Source organism: Callorhinchus milii, unplaced genomic scaffold (genome assembly GCF_018977255.1).
Source record: "Callorhinchus milii isolate IMCB2004 unplaced genomic scaffold, IMCB_Cmil_1.0 Scaffold45, whole genome shotgun sequence".
NCBI classification, from domain to species: Eukaryota; Metazoa; Chordata; class Chondrichthyes; order Chimaeriformes; family Callorhinchidae; genus Callorhinchus; species Callorhinchus milii.
Genome location: NW_024704786.1, coordinates 492,686 through 509,555, shown reverse-complemented (window position 1 = coordinate 509,555; position 16,870 = coordinate 492,686). Strand labels below are relative to the sequence as shown.

The 16,870-nt window shown below is 49.2% G+C and overlaps 1 protein-coding gene across 1 annotated transcript; it reads right to left on the bottom strand.

Moving 5' to 3' along the window:
- Positions 1-279: 279 nt before the first annotated feature.
- Positions 280-15,155, bottom strand: sae1 (SUMO1 activating enzyme subunit 1). Its single transcript, XM_042345427.1, has 5 exons — positions 15,028-15,155; positions 13,601-13,774; positions 5,883-6,025; positions 5,448-5,547; positions 280-438 (listed from the first exon to the last, which is right to left on the bottom strand). Exons 1-5 carry the CDS (start codon positions 15,106-15,108, stop codon positions 295-297), a joined length of 642 nt encoding a protein of 213 aa, XP_042201361.1. The 5' UTR covers positions 15,109-15,155; the 3' UTR covers positions 280-294.
- Positions 15,156-16,870: the final 1,715 nt, after the last annotated feature.

The following is a 16,870-nucleotide window of genomic DNA, read 5'->3' as shown; positions in this document are numbered from 1 at the left end:
GAGGTGGGGGAAGGCAGAGTGGGTCATGGCACGGATGTGTGGGAGAAAGAACCTTATCAAGTCGTTGAGACGTCTCAAAGCGCTTCACAGAATATACTGTGAAGCGTAGGTGACGGTGTACTTTGCAGATAAACAGAGGGGCACGCGTGTCTGTGTGTGCGTGTGTGTGTGTGTGTGTGTGTGTGCGTGTGTGTATGGAGTAAGGAAACTTGCCCAAAGTTTTGCCCTGACCTGGGAATCGAACCCACGTCCTTTCACTTGCAAGGCGAGTGCTCTGACCATTACACGATGCGTTCAGCTCCAACGACCTGCCAAGGAGTGTTTCAGGTTACCTTGCAGCAGAAAGTAGTCGCTAGACGTTCTCTTCAGAGCTGCCTTTGCCTTCTCGCCTCTCCAATCCACTTCCAGGGCATCCTTCAGCCGGCAAAACTTCACCGTCTGACGAGAGACAGAGAGGGCGGAGAGAGGGGGGGTGAGAAAAAAGCAGGAAATTAATTCCTAAAATGATGATGACAACAATAATAATCCTGCATTTGATACAGTGCCTTGTCAGGTCTTCGAGACGTCTGAAAGCGCTTCACAGGAGATACTGTAAAGCGGAGTGACTGTGTAGTTTGGGGGAGAAACACAGCAGCCAATTGCGCTCAGCAGTGTCCTCACAAACAGCCGTGGATCGAGTGACCAAAATTATAATTATTTTCTTTTTGAAGGGGTTATTACCCCCGGAAAGAGATCCGGCAATCGACGAACATCTTACTGCTGGGTAAACGGAGGTGCGTGTGTCGAGGAAGGAAACTCGAACAACGTTTTGCCCGAGAAATGTTCAGCAACAACAACACCACTCACACGGGGAGTGCAATATAGAAGGCCATTCAGCCCACTGGGCCGGTGCTGGCTCCTTTAAGAGCAATCCTTTCAGTCTCACTGACCTTCCCTTTCTCCCCACACCCTTGTACCTGACTCCCTTTGAGCTATTTATCGTTTGAAAGCACGATATGGATCCTGCCTCAGCCACAGGCGGAGGATACCCCTGCAGCATTATTTACAAAAAGAAATAAAAGATCTAGAAATTAGCTCACTCACTCCAGGACTGTTTGTGCAATTAACTGCTACGTTTCGCCCACAAAATACACAGTCAATTCACTTTACCGTATATTACATAAGAACATAAGAATTAGGAGCAGGAGTCGGGCATTCGGCCCCTCGAGCCTGTGCCCTGCCATTCGATAAGATCATGGCTGGTCTTCAGACCTGCCCTATCCCCATATCCCCTCATCCCTCTATTTTGTAAAAATCTATCAGTCTCAGCCTTGAAGATAATAATAGCATCTACAGCCTTCTGGGGAGCGAATCCCATAAATTCCCTGAGTGAAGAATATTCTGTGAAGTGCCTTGAGACGTCTCGAGGACGTGATGAGGCGCTGCATCAAATGCAAGGATTATTATTAGTAGTAGTAGTATTCTCTTTAAACTGACATGTCAGCCCTGTGATCTCTCAGCGGGCACGTGGATGGTAGTGTATAGTGACTATTGTGATATATCTCGTGGTGTGAACAATGCACCATTTTCTTAAACTCGGTTCCAAATAAACAAAGTCAAGAGGCTCGGCTCAGAAGACACAAACTGAAATGAAGTCGATTGTTGGAAGGAGGATACTGGCTGTTTTCTAGATGCTCTGATAAGCAGCTCACACTTCTGTGAAAGACAACACTCCACAGAAACCACATTTCCTGGAAAATTTAGCCACCTGTGGACACACCTAATGATGGGCTTCACGCTGAGACCACAAGACATTCCACTCCGCACTGCAAGGGACAATCTTAAACTTAAGAGACAAACCCTGTTCGAAGTGAAAACGTACACTTCTTCGAGCAGATATTTGTGAGACTGCGGCCGGCAGTACCCCAGTAACAGCGACAGACTCAAAACTTTGCAGTGTATCCTGTGAGGCGCTTTCAGACGTCTCAACAACGTGATAAGGCGCTCCATCAAATGCAAGGATTAATAATAACAATCATCATCCTTGCCGTCGATACAGCGCCTTATCACATCGCTGAGACGTCTCAAAGCGCTTCACAGATTTACGGTAAAGTGCGGTGACTGTATATTTTGTGGGCGAAACGCGGCAGTCTATTGCGCACAGGAGCGTCCCACAAACAACCGTGGATTACATGACCAAATTATTAATTAAATGATTCATTAATTAACTAACTAATTGATTATTTTTTTGACAGAATTATTACCCCCTGGAAAGTGATCCCCCAGTCGACTAGCACCTGGGTTCCTACTTACTGCTAGGTAAACAGAGGCGTGTGAGTGGAGTAAGGAAACTTGCCTAATGCCCCTGCCCGGGGGTAATCTGTGAAGCGCTTTGAGACATCTCAACGATGTGAGAAGGCGCTATATCAAATGCAGAGACTATTACTATCCTCTGTACCAAACTATCTCTCTCTGGACACCAATGAGACAAAGAGAACAAATAATAATAATAATAATCCTGGCATTTGATATAGCGCCTTCTCACATCGTTGAGAAGTCTCAAAGCGCTTCACAGATTATACTGTAAAGTGGACTGACTATATATTTTGTGGGTGAAACGCAGCAGCCAATTGCGCACAGCAGCGTCCCACAAACAGTCGTGGATTGAGTGACCAAATTATTATTCCTTTTTTTGAAGGAATTATTATTCCCTGGAAAAGCGATCCGCGGGTCGACTAACATGTGGGTCCGTACATGCTGATAGGTAAACAGAGGCGTGCGCGCGGAGTTAGGAAACTTGCCTAAGGTTTTGCGCTGCCCGGGAATCGAACCCGGGTCCTCTCGCTTGCAAGGAAAGCACACAAGACAGCAGATAGAGGGAGGACTTAGCTGCGATGCTCTGCCTGGGGTTAGCTCCTGGGGCTAATTGAGAGCACCACCTTCAGGAGTGAGTGTGAAACACAGCAGCGTCTGTGCCTGTGTAAGTGAGCGAGCGGGTCGCCAAAAAAAAAAGGAAAGCACAAAAATGTCTACAAAGGGGAACTTTACACGACTCTCTGCGTAAACTCCCTCGCCCGCCCACCCCTCCCGAAATCTAGTCACACTCCGACAACCCCTCAACCCACCTCCCAACAGGGAAACAGCTGAAGGGGAGTCATGTAGCGCAGTGGTTTAGAGCCCTCGCCTCGCAAACGAGAGGAGCCAGGTTCGATTCCCAGGCGGGTCAGGTCAGGACAAAACCTTAGGCAAGTTTCCTCATACCACACACGCACACTCAGACACACACACACATGCCTCTGTTTACCCAGCAGCAAGTAGAACCCAGTTGTTAGTCGATTGGCACATGGCTTTGCCAGGAATAACAATCCCTTAAAAAAAAAATCAAATAGGTCACTCGATCCACGACTGTTTGTGGGGGACGCTGCTGGGCGCAATTGGCTGCCGCGTCTCATCATCCACAAAATACAGTCACTGCCCTTTATAGTACATTCTATGAAGAGCCTTGAGATTTAGTGCCGTATCATGTCTCAACGACGTGATGAGGCGCTGAATCAAACGCAAGGATTATCAAAGCAACAAATTAGCCTTTCATGGCAGTTGGACGGCATTACTATTAGCAATCAAAAGAACTTCAAGCCCCACATTAGGCCTCGGAGCTCAGTGTGTGTCAGCACTCCACTGAAGGGGGAACTCTATATCATTAAGAGGTGCCGTCCTTCAGATGGGGAGGACAAGTTCGTAGGGCTATGGGGAGAAACCGGGGGAGAGGGGTTGATTAGGGCTATGGGGAGAGCGCGGGGGAGTGGGATTGAATTGGAAGCTCTTTTCAAAGAGCCGGCACAGACACGATGGGCCGAATGGCCTCCTTCTGTGCTGTATAATTCTATGATTCTATATTAAACTGAGCTCCTAACTCCCTGTTCAAGATCCCATCGGAAAAGAGGAGGGAGTCCCCTGACCGGCAATCCCCCAGATAAAACTGGTCACGCTGCAAGGCTTGTTTGTGGGCCGCAGCTGACCACAAATTGCCTGTGGAGGGAATGGCTGATCTTATCCACAAGAAAATTTGGTCACTGGATCCACGACTTGTACGTGGGCCACTCCTGTGCCCAAATTGGCTCACCTGCAAGATACACAGTCACTACACTTCACGACAGACTTTGTGAAGCCCCGTGAAATATTTTGACATTGTAAGACCCTGTGGGAAATGCTGTAACATGACATTTCTGTTGCAAAGCAGCAAGTAAATAATAATAATCCTCGCATTTGACACAGCACCTTATCACGTCTTCGAGACGTCCCAAAGGGCTTCACAGGACACACTGCAGTGAATTGACTGTATATTTCGTGGGCGAAACGCGGCAGCCAATTGCGCACCGCAGCCTCCCCACAAACAGTCGTAGATTGGATCGACCAATTTATTATTATTATCCCCGGAAAAGCGATCCGCCAATCGGCTAACAACCGGGTTCCTACTTATTACTAGGGAAACAGAGGCGTGTGGAGTAAGGAAACTTGCCCAACGTTTCGTCCAGCCCGGAATCAAACCCAGGTCTCTCGCTTGCGATGCAAGTGCACTAACCCCCTGAGCTACAGGGCTCCAAATCATTAAATCATTATGTTAGCAAATCCGAGGCAGTTGAAAGCACAGGAGAGTGGGGGGGAGGGGGGAGAGAGGGTGGTCAATGCTAGGGAATTTCCAAAGTCCATCTATTAAGCTTTCTTGACAAAGCCTGTTAGCTTCCTGGCCTGATCTGTTGCCCTCAAGGCATCAAAAGAAACGCACACAAAAAGTAGGGACTTTTCCCCCTTAACTCCTCTTTACGACCAAAAGCTCTGGGGACAATGGGCTCAGTGAGCATCACTAAAGAGACCGCTTGCTCGGCAGCTCACTGCTTCTGATGAACAATGGCCACTCTTAGAAATAAAGACTCCTTCCTACGTTTGATCCACCACCTTTCACGTCGGGAGGATTCCTCGGAGCGACGTCCCACAAACAGCCACCAAGTGAATAACTGATATAAATGGCTGCGCCATTCGACTAAAATCCCGTGAAGCTCTTTGAGACATCCCCACCCGATAAAAACGACGACCCTCACTCACGAAGGTCTTTCGGCCGCGAGCCGAAGACGGGGAAGGAAGGGGGCGAGGCGGAGGGAGAGAGTGGCAGAGTTTCAGGGCGAAGTGATTCAAAGGCTCGGCCACTGATGGTGGAACAGAAAGCACGAGGGACCAGCCGACCCTTTACACTAATACGGAAACCTTAGGGTATTTACCAGAGCCGCGGGAAGAGAGGCGAAGAGAAGGAAGTGTGACACGCTTTCAATTTCAGTATTGCAGTCAGTGTTAAGTAATCCAAGGTATTAAAAGCAAGAGAACAAACACGTGTACAAACATATCCCTCTACACTGTCTGTCTCATTCACACTCCGTCCACACTGCAGTGTGATGTCAATAGTCTGCCATTACCTTCTTAACCATGGTCGTCTCATTAGGATCAATCTTGACCTTCTTAGCTTGGGGCCCGTCCTCGTCTCCTTGTCCAACCTTTACCACCTTCGGCTTCTCTCTGATCAAAACCGCAAGAGATAATAATCAGAAATAATAGTAATCATAATCCTTGAGTTTGATACGGCGCCTGATCACGTCGTTGAGACGTCGACATCTCAAAGCGCTTCACAGACTACACTGTAAAGCGAATTGACTGTAATTCGTGAGCAAAACGCAGCAGCCAATTGCGCACTGTCGTGTCCCACAAACAGTCCTGGACAGCTCAAAGGGCTTTACCGGATACGGTGTAAAGTGTAGTGACTGTGTGTATCTTGCGGGCGAAGGGACAGGCTGTTTAGGCAGCCGGCCATTGGTACATGCATCGATTTCCGGGTTAAACACCCGTGAACTTACTCCACAAACTCGTGCTCTCCCAAGTCGGCGAACATGTAGCCAATGTAACCGAAGACGTCGCCAGCGAAGAACTTGATGTTGTGAGTGTGGCAGAGGTGATCGATTCTGACCATCACATCACGGGCACAGCAGGTCAGACACACCTGGGAAACAAACCCAAATCCATGACATCAAAACACCTCCATCCCCAAGACTTAGCGACCCTGTGGGTAAACCTAGACATCAGGTTCAATCCCCAATTGTCCTTCCTCCGCCCCCACCCGGTATCTGACCAGGACCCCCTTCCTCCACCTCCATCACAGTATGGCTTCCGTCCTGCCCTACGTACTATTTGGCTCCCGCCAACATCTTTTCTTCTGCGGGTCTGAACTCACGTGGCTGCAGTCGGGTTTATTGTTTTAGTAGTCGCTTAGTGTAAGATCAGTCCGTTTATTGGAGTGGGGATTTCCAAACCAAGCCGTGGGATAGCTTCAGAAACAAAGGAAGGGCTGTGCTGTGGAAGAATGATTTTCAACCCAGGGAACTCTTTCAACAATTTGTCAGTGAGAAATCCGAAAGCTCACAGTTTCGAGCACAGCACAGCTCTGCTGTTGTACAAGCCACAGGACTGTGATACACATGCTGTATTCGGCCCCCTATTTAATTGTATTTTTAGTTCAAATCAATAAAACCGGGGGGAACAAACAGAGACTGAGAACAGTCCAACATACCCTGACAGAAATGAGCATGCTTTAGATCTTAGCATCCCTTAGTGTAGCAGTCAGAGCACTCGCCTGGCAAGCGAGAGGACTTTTGTTTCCTGGCAGGGCAAAAGCTTACTCCAGTTTCCTTACTCCACGCGCCCCTGTTCACCTAGCTTTGGTGGATCGCTTTTCCAGGGGTAATAATCCCACCAAAAAAAAAAAACCCCAAGAAACTGGTCACTCACTCCACGACTGTTTGGGATATTGCTGTCGTAATTGGCTTCAGCATTTTGCCCACAAAATACACAGTCACTCCACATTACAATATATTCTGTGAAGCGCTTTGAGACATCTTAACGACGTGATAAGGCACTGTACCAAATGCAAGGATTATTATTATTATGGAAACAGCTGGAACAGAGTACAGAGCTTACAAGTGATATCTAATCTCTAATAATTAATGAACCGTACAAATCATACAAAGGAAGTTATCCTCTTTGACTATGAATTTGGCATCAGTATATTATACAGGTTCACATTAATGATTCAGTGGTGCAGGAATTCTAATGCATTACAGATTAGGATCGGAGCTGCTTGTCTTACAAAATAAAACCTTATTTTAAAATGCCCCCCGAAAAAAAGTGGTACCTCAATCCACGGCTGTTTATGGGACACTGCTGTGTGCGGTGCTGCGTGAGTTTCACCCATAAACTATACAGTCAATTCACTTTACAATGTACTCTGTGAAGTGCTTTGACCTGCTAAGGCACTGTATCAAATGCCAGGATTATTATTAGTAGTATTATTTACGTGGCAACTTGGCAAACTGATCATAATAATCATCCCTGCATTTGATGTCGCACCTTTATCACATTACTGAGACGCCTCAAAGTGCTCCACAGGATACACTGTAATGGGACGTGACTGGGTGTCTGTGCTTTGTGGGTTTTTAAGGGCCTGGGTAAGAATATCTCATCATTAGATAGACCTCAGTTCGCTCAAAGCCAACTCACTCCCGCCTCAAACCCCTGAAATTGAGCTCCTAATGCAAGCTGACACACTGACATAATAATAATTATGGCAGTTGATACAGAGCTTCATCACGTCAAGTGCTTCCCAGGATACACCGTAAAGTGGAGTCATTCTGGTGCTGTGCTGAAGGGCCAATGAACGCTGGATGGTCAGGTAATTATTCTTACACAGGGCACAGCCCGGCATTGGGTACGGCCTATCAGTAAGGGTGACAAGACCAGGTCACCAAAGAAGCTGCTGGGAAACGTAATGGAACACTGCTCAGGGTGATACTCAAGACCAGTGTAATCCAAACAGCCTCGAACACATTCGATCCAGCCCCAGCTGTGATCTTGTGACTCATATGCAGTGGCATATCAATATCAGTGGCCAAGTGGGTGGGTTTAGTCAGTTAAGACTCCAGCAGTTACCCCCAACGCACACTCTGGGCTCCCCCCCACCCCCACCAAAGCCTTGGCTCTCGCCAACCTGCGCTTAATACTCTCCGGAATTAGGTAAGTAATACAGTCTTGCCACAAAATACAGTCAATTCAGTTTACAGTGTATTCTGTGAAGCGCTTTGAGACATCTCAAAGATAATAATAATAATAAATATAATAATCCTTGCATTTGATATAGCGCCTGATGACATCTTCAAAGCGCTTCACAGAATATGCTGTTATCCCAGCGGTATCCCACAAACAGTTATGGATTGAATGACCAAAGTATTATTATTATTTTTTGTAGGGATTTTTTTTTTTACCATTTTTTCACACACAGCGTTATTGGGATCTGGAACGCGTCGCCTGAAAGGCTGGTGGACGCTGATTCGACAACAATTTTTAAGAGAGACGTAGATAATTATTCGGGGAGGACAAGTTCGCAGGGCTATGGGGGGAGAGCGGGGGAGTGGGGTTGATCAGGGCTATGGGGAGAGAGCGGGGGGAGTGGGGTTGATTTGGAAGCTCTTCTCAAAGAGCCGGCACAGACCCGATGGGCCGAATGGCCTCCTTCTGTGCTGTATAATTCTATGATTCTATACCAAATGCAAGGATTATCGTATTGCTATAAAGGTTGGAATTGACAAGCATTAAGACCCAGGAGGCTGGGGTGTAATTCACAGACTAACCGAGCAAAAGAGCGGGTGAGAGATTTATTTGTCAGTCCGTGTGTTGTGGTGCTCCATTGGCTAACGCGACTTAACTGTCTGCTTCCACGGTTTTCTGTCTGGCAGGAAGTTTTTGCACTCACAACAGGAACCTCCAAACCATTTACTAAAGATCCACTGGGCTTTCGCTCAAGGAAGGAGAAAGGCGACTGAGACAGAGGCATCTTTGACTGCCTAACAATACAGCAGCCATGCCGGTCTTAAAACGCTCAATACTGTAACATGACAGGATTATTAACTGTCTCAGTGCATTGTCTGCGTGTGAATGGGGGGTCAAGATCCCATATCCTCCTGCGTTGTGGGCAAGACAGATAAGATTTCAGTAAATCAAAGGGAGAAAAACATAATCCCACCATTGCGAGTGCTTGTTAGCGCTCAGACTGGAATGAAAAATAACAAGCATCGTAAACAGGATGCTGTACGCAAAGCTAACCCTTTACTGCTTCGGTTTGGCTTTAGTATCAAACCGTTGCTTGAAGGAAATAATAATAATCATCCTTGCATTTGGTACAGCGCCTTATCACAGCTAAGGATGGGGCGCGTGGGCTGATAGGCTTAGGGTAAGATATCATTTTCAGTTAGAAATTTCAAGCCTCTGCTGTTTTGTTCCAAGTCGCCAGCTACGTAGACAGTGTGGGACTGAGAGTAATCCCACTGCACTGCATGCCCTGCCCCGCACCTCTCCAAACAGACAGACAGACATGAAAGCTAATGAACACAGTTAGCGCTAATTACACAGCGGTGGCATTGGAGCTTGAAACAAGAAACAACATCAAACAAAGAGGTTTCAGATACACACAGCAATAACTGGTATTTATGTAGCGCCCCGGCATGCAGGGTAGCGTCTCAGAGCATTTTAAGGTGACCCCCTTCTCCCTAACGCCACCTCACCCCACCCCCAAGCCCAAACTCTAAAAACTACAGAGTGTAACCAAAGCTCCTATACAGTACGGAGCCCAATATCCACACCAATGGTCCCATTGTGGATATGAAATGATATGTGAATATCAGGTCTCAGTGTGTTTGTGTGTCTGCACGCGCTCGAGTACCCGCACTTCGCGCATATAGTCCCGTAGAGTAGTGGTTAGCGCCTTCGCCTCGCAAGCGAGAGGACCCGGGTTCAATTCCCAGGCGAGGCGAGACCTCAAGTTTCTTTGCTCCACGCACACGACTCAGTTTATCTATCAGAAGTCGGAACCCGCTTGTAATCAATCGATTGGTGGATTGCTTTCTGGGAGGCCAAAAATCCCTCCAACAAAAGAATATATAATAATTTGCTCACTCAATCCATGGCTGTTTGTGGGACGCTGCTCGGCGCGATCGGCTGCCGCGTTTCACCCACAAATATACAGTCCATTCAATTTACAGTGAAGCTTTGTGACGCCTCGAAGACATGATAAGGCGCGGTATCAAATGCGAGGATTATTATTATTATAATACGACAGTCGGTTCCGCTGAACCCGATGGTTGTTGACGTCACAGAATACCCCGCGGGCCACAGCACTCGGCCTCGCAAGCGAGGAACGGTCAGTGATCAGAGAGAAATATCACGTCTCCGAGGCGTCTCAAAGCGCTTCACAGAATACACCGTAAAGTGAACTGACTGTATGCTTTTGCGGGCGAAAGCAATTAAAGGAGAACAATCACAAGGCACAAGTTCTCATTAAGGGGGTGAGATAACATCAACCACTCCCCCCCCCCCCCCCCACCCCAGAGTGGGGCTCCAGGGGTTTAAAACAGTGAAATGAACCACGAGGTTGCAATTGCGCTGCGGCTCGAGGGTATTATTTTCTGTTCAAACAGATCTTCGAGTCACGCAATTCGATCGAGGCACCCAGTCACCCACGGTTTCACCCTGAGACACCTGCTGACAATCCCAGGTGAAAAACAATCAACACAGCAAGTAATCTTAGACCTCATTGTGTTCAGAGTCTCGTTCTCGGCAATGTCACGAGCAGGAACGCTTGCTTGTTGCTGGGTTAAGGTAACGATGATCTCAACCAGATGTTACTGCTTTCAAACTTTGCAAAATATGCGTGATCCGTGCTCTAATTGTTTATTCAGAGAGAAGTGGACGTGAAGCACTAGTCTTTAACGCTCCCTCTCCCCTCCATGCCCTTGTGGGTGCAGTACTGTCTGGTACAACACTGGGCCCACTATAATAATAATAATAATTAATAATCCTTGCATTTGACATGAGACGTGACACGGGATATACTGCAATGCGAATTGACTGTACATTTTGTGGGCGAAATTACTATAATAATTTCCAGATCGCTTTCCCGCCGTAATAATGCTTTCAAAAAAAATATGGTCCCTCAATCCACGACTGTTTGTGGGACGCTGCTGTGCGCAATTGGCTGCCGCGTTTCGCCCACAAATATACAGCCACTACACTTTACAGTATAGTCTGTGAAGCGCTTTGAGACGTCACGAAGAAGTGATAAAGCACTATATCAAAAGGATAATATTATTAATAATTCCTTTTAATTATTGACAATCATTCTGTGCGTTTACACAATATTCTCTGATGTGCTTCGAGACGTCCTGCTGACGAGATAAGGCGCTATAATCAAATGCAAGGATTATTATCATTATCATATTCTTAATTAATAAACGATGCCAAACTGGGACACCGAGGGAAAGCTTCTGCTCCCTTCACCGCAACAGTCCTCGACGGGTTAAAAAGAAAGTTCTTCCGAAGTCCTGACAGTGGCAGCTGATTGTCTCCAACCATTTCTAAGACTGGTTCCTTTGCCCGAACGGTTACACAATGGCCGGAAATCTCCAAAGGACACGATGGGAAGCCTGCCAGCGGGAGCTCAGTGCAAGGTGCAGATATCAAGCCGCAGAGCAAGTGCCAGTAAATCTTCAGCCGATCTCGATCCCCTCGCGCAGGACAGCGCCCCGGAGCGCTTGACGGAGGAGATAGGACGACGCCGAGAGGGAAGTAGGCACGGCCGAAGAGGTCGCCCTCCGCCACTACGCACCCAAACTCTGGAACGCTCTCCCTCAATCCCTCCGCCTCGCTTGAAAACCTTCCTTTTTGACCGGGGCAAGGTGGGTGGGGGGGATAGAGAAAGTGACAAGAGTTTTGGTGCGTAGCGGCTGAAAGCGCAGCCACCGACGGTGGAACGGAGGGAACAGCAGGAGGCCGGAACCCGTCGAGCGGAGGAATCGAACACACGTCCTCTTGCTTGCGAGGCGAGCGCGCTAACCACCACACTACGGGGACACCACAGATTGCTAACCCGCTGCCATTCGAAAGCTTGGAGCACAGTCTGTGGCGTGTTTACCCCCACTCACCACACCCAAAAAAAAACAGTGTCTTGAGGGAACGCATGTCCGGTAACGGCATATCATACACAACAGAACAAGTCACGCAACGCACAGAACTCAACCGCAGGATCCTCCAATTACATCAGACAAACTGCAGTTATTTTCCCATATAAACCTCCTAACCCAACCAGCGAGGACAGAGGTTTTTAACCACAACAAGGGGCGGCCACTTTATAATAATAATTGCATTTGATACAGCGCGTCATTGAGAATATACTGCAAAGTGAATTGACTGTGTACTTTGTGGGTGAAACAGGGCAGGCAATTGCGCACAGCAGCGTCCCACAAACAGTCATGGATTGAGTGACGAAATTGCTATCATCTGAAGGGATTATTACCCCCGGAAAAGCGATCCACCAAGCGGGTTTCCTGTTTACTGCTGGGTAAACAGAGGCGCGTGGAGTAAGGAGTAAGATTTCGCCCTGACTTGCTTGGCCATCACCCGTCGTCTCGCTCGCGAGACAAGCGGACTAACCACTGAGCTGCAGGAATCCACTTTGAAGACCCATGACGTCTGCTGCCCGGGCTCAGCTCACCCGGGATTGCTGCCCGACGCCGCCACATTCTGACAACTGAGCACCAGAGAGTGGCTCATCAACTGGTACGATGTGCTCTATCTCGGCCGACAACCGTAATCCTGAAGGGCGGAACGGGCTTAACGTATTACGTGCTGTAAAGGGCAATTCCCCACTGCCGGATGGCAGTAGAGGATTACAGTACAATTTCAACATCAAGTGGAGCCCCCGTCACGACGGTGAGCTCACAACTGACCCAGGCAGCTTAAGTCATAGGAGCTTAGGGACAGAAGGAGGCCATTCAGCCCCTTGAGCCTGTTCCACCATTCTGTTAGATCATGGTTGACCTGTACCTCAACTCCAATTACTTTGGGCAGAAATTCGCACCGCTCTCCGGAAGTCCCTCCGACTCGCTCCCTCCGTCGTCGAGATGCCTCAAAAAGCGCTTCACAGGATACACTGCAAAGTGGAGTGACTGGCATTTTGCAGGCGAAACGCGGCAGCCAGTTGCGCGCAGCAGTCGTGGATCGAGTGACGTTTTATTTGATGGGGGTGGGAGGGGGGGATTGTGGGCCAGGACACCGGGAGAGTGAAGCTGAGTGGGACTTTGTCAATTGACACCAGCTAAAACCTTCTGGGGCTCTCTCTTCACCCAAACCCTTCTCCTTTACTCTCTGCCTTCAAAGTCCCCAAAATGTTTGTGATATTCATCATTAAGCCTCTGTTCCCCGGCAGTCAGTAGGAAACCGCTTGTTAGTCGATTGGCGGATCGTTTTTCCGGGGGTAATAATCCCTTCAAAAAATAATAATAATTTGGTCACTCCATCCCCGGCTGTTTGTGGGGACGTCGCTGTGATCCACTGGCTGCCGTGTTTCGCCCACAAAATGCAGTCAGTTCACTTTGCGGTGTACCCTGTGAAGCGCTTTGAGATGTCTCGAAGATGTGATAAGGCGCGATATCAAATGCAAGGCTTGTGATTATAAACACGCCACAATACTCACTGCATCAAACTGCGTGAAGAACTCCTCTGGCTTGTCCCTGATGTTGTCGGTATTGACCTTGACTTCCACCATGGGGTTCAGGTTCTGTGCTCGCTCCAGGGACGCCTCGGCCCGGTTTCTCCCGAGGGATCCCGTGGGGATGAGGAACTGGGAGCGCGCATCTTCTCCGGTTGCCTGTAGAAAACCACAACGATCCTCAGGAATAAAGCCAGGCGCCTTATGAAATAATTACAAAGCCCAATCGGGCACCGGTTGGCTTTGCCATCAGCCCAAACATCAGCACAACTCCCCACTCAATCCACCTCAGCTGTCAGTTTGGTAGTACGCTCGCCTATTGGTCAGATAATAATAATAATAATCCTTGCATTGATCCAGCGCCTGATCACATCTTCGAGACGCCTCAAAGCGCTTCACAGGATACAGCAGCAGCGTCCCACAAACAATCTTGGATCGAGTGACCAATTTATTATTTTTTTTAAAAACATCAATTATTACCCCGGAAAAGTGATCCACTAATCGACTAGCAACCGGATTCCTACTTACTGCTGGGTAAACAGAGGCGTGTGGAGTAAGGAAACTTGCCCAACTTCGCTTGCGAGGCGAGTGCTCTAACCACCGAGGGTGGGTCTTCAAGCTCTATATTGGGGCTTTGAGTTTATAGTTTTTTTTATAGTGGAAACTCCATTGCATTGTTGGGAAAGTCTTTGTGCATTTGGTATCGCGATTCATCACCTACGTGGCGACGTCTCAAAGTGCTGCACTGAAGACAGTATAGTGTAAAGTGGATTGACTGCGCATTTGTGGGCGAAACGCGGCAGACAACCGCGCACAGCAGTGTCCCGCGAGCAGCCCGTAGCTGGTTTTGTTTGAAACAATGAGACCTGGGTATGCTTGTGGGCTCTGAACGGCTCATCATTAAACCAAAGGCACCACCTAGTGTGGGATCAGAGCATCGCTCAATCTCTTTGACGCTTGACAATCCTTTTAGCTTTAGGACAGGACGCAGCAGGCAGTCCCTTGCCCTCAGATACTCCAGAGAGGAGCGGGCAACAGTCAAATCAAACTGCCGCTGAGGATAAGTCACACCGGCAGAGTCCAATGTGGGTTTCAAGACGGGTATAACAAGGGATAGAGGCTTGAGGAAATCTGCAATTAAGAGGGAGATATAGCTGCTTTCAGAAGTGCTCGCTCCCCCACTGGAGCTCTCTACTCTATACCCCATACCCTGCTCTCTCTCTCTCTCTCTCGCCCCATCTTGTCTGCGCTGTTGCTCGCTCCCCCACTGGAGCTCTCTACTGTAACCCCATTCCCCTGCTCTCTCTCTCTCTCCATCAATGTCTGAGCTAGAAAATGAAGGGGTTTGCAGGGTGAGGCTGAGGAACATTGAAATTGAACGTCAAATCTCCGTCGAAAAGACTGCCACTCACCTGCTGATGATCGAGCAGAGTCAATGCCTTGACTCCAGCCAGAATAAGGTTTTTGGCCACTTCAGCTCCAAGGCCCTTCATCCCAACCAGCAACACTCGGGAGGCCCGTAACCTGAGAAACAGTGAGATTCAGACCCACGTTTGTGGCTGACAGCGCTGGGTGAGAATCGCTGGAGGCAACGAGCACAACTGGTCGGGGTATATGACGCTCGCTTTCACTAGAACAGTTCGGTCACCCTCCTCCCCTACCCTCTCTGCCCTCCACCCTACTCCTGACCCCAACCCCCAGCTCGGGGGCAAATCCTTGACTCTCCAGAGCCCTCCCGACGTGAGAGGCGCTGTGTAAATGTCATTTGCCGTTGTTGTTCTAAAAAAAAAATAACTGACCAATACAGTAAAACTCACATAAGTCGTATCAGTCGGGACCATTACGTGTAATATGACTTACGAGAAATCCGAGTTGCAGACAAAGCTTGTAATAAGTCGTACAAACAACAACAAAAACAATAATCTACACTCAATCTGTAATTCAGTGCAGCCGGTAACTGTGCACGCGTCGACGGGTCAGGACATCATTTCTTGTTGGTCAACTCAACCGTTAATTGCGGGAGAAATGGACGGTAGAGGAGTGGCGTTACGAGTTAGGAGGTGATTAACGCAACTGGTGGGAAGCATTCTAAGGGGTTTTGATAGGAAACTGAACGGGACTCAGGTGCATGTACGACTTTGGCAATCGCACGATTTATAAAGATAAGACTTATGCGAGTTTTGCTGTAACAATAATCCTTGCATTCGATGCGGCATCTTATCAGGTCAGCAAAACGCTTCAAAGCGCTTCACGGGGTAAACTGTAGAGTTGGTCGACTCGACATTGTGGGCGACAGTGAGATGGCGAAATGGGTTGGGGAGCCCAGTGGAGCCAAGCGAGGATGGTGATGTGCCCGAGTTTGCTGAGCGAACGGCGCAATACTGGGAGCGCGCTGCGTTGTTTGGAATTTGGCCGAGATGTTGAACCAAGGTACCGGCTGCCTGTTCAACAACAACAACAACAAATTACACTTGCGTAGCGCCCTTCACGTCGGAAAGATGTCCCAGGGCGCTGGACCATCGGGTGGACACGAACCGGGATTTAGAAACACTGTCAGACCTCATTTCTTGCACACTGTGTCGGGTTTACAGCACTGAGGCGACGAGGAGGATTGGGCATTGATGAGGGGAGCAGAGAGAGGGGGTAAATAAGGGAGCAGTGAGGGGGGATAAATAAAGGGGGGCAGTGGGGTGGGAGCAGTGGAGGTGGGGGGGGTAATGAGGAATATAATGGGGTTAATGAGTGGGAGGGAGAGGTCGGGGGGGAGCGGGTTAGGGGTCGGGGGGAGCGGGTTAGGGGTCGGGGGAGCGGGTTAGGGGTCGGGGTGAGTGGGGGCAGAGGTCGGGGGGAGCGGGTTAGGGGTCGGGGTGAGTGGGGGCAGAGGTCGGGGGGGTGAGGCCATGGAGGGCTTTAAGGTGAGGACCAGCATCTTGAACTGTATCCTCTGTGTGATGGGAAGACAGTGGAGTCGGGCGAGGATGGGGGCGATGGGGGTCACAGAGCCTGGGAGGGGGGGGGAGCAGCGCGGGGTGAAATGCAGTGAGGGGGGGAGTGAGAGGGGGGTAAGGGGGAGCAGTGAGGGGGGGGAGCAGTGAGAGGGGGGAGCAGTGGGGGGGGGCAGTGAGGGGGGGCAGTGAGGGGGGAGGGGAGCAGTGGGGGGGGAGCAGTGAGGGGGGGGGAGCAGTGAGGGGGGGAGCAGTGAGGGGGGGAGCAGTAGGGGGGGGAGCAGTGAGGAGGGGGGGAGCAGTGAGGGGG

Excerpts from the sequence above, each read along its gene's own strand:
- sae1 (XM_042345427.1), bottom strand. The coding sequence starts at position 15,108 with ATGAAGGGCCTTGGAGCTGAAGTGGCCAAAAACCTTATTCTGGCTGGA. Across the intron at positions 6,026-13,600 it reads TCTTCACGCAGTTTGATGCA|GTGTGTCTGACCTGCTGTGC; the intron begins GTGAGTATTGTG and ends TTTGTTTCCCAG. Across the intron at positions 5,548-5,882 it reads GGAGAGCACGAGTTTGTGGA|AGAGAAGCCGAAGGTGGTAA; the intron begins GTAAGTTCACGG and ends GGTTTTGATCAG.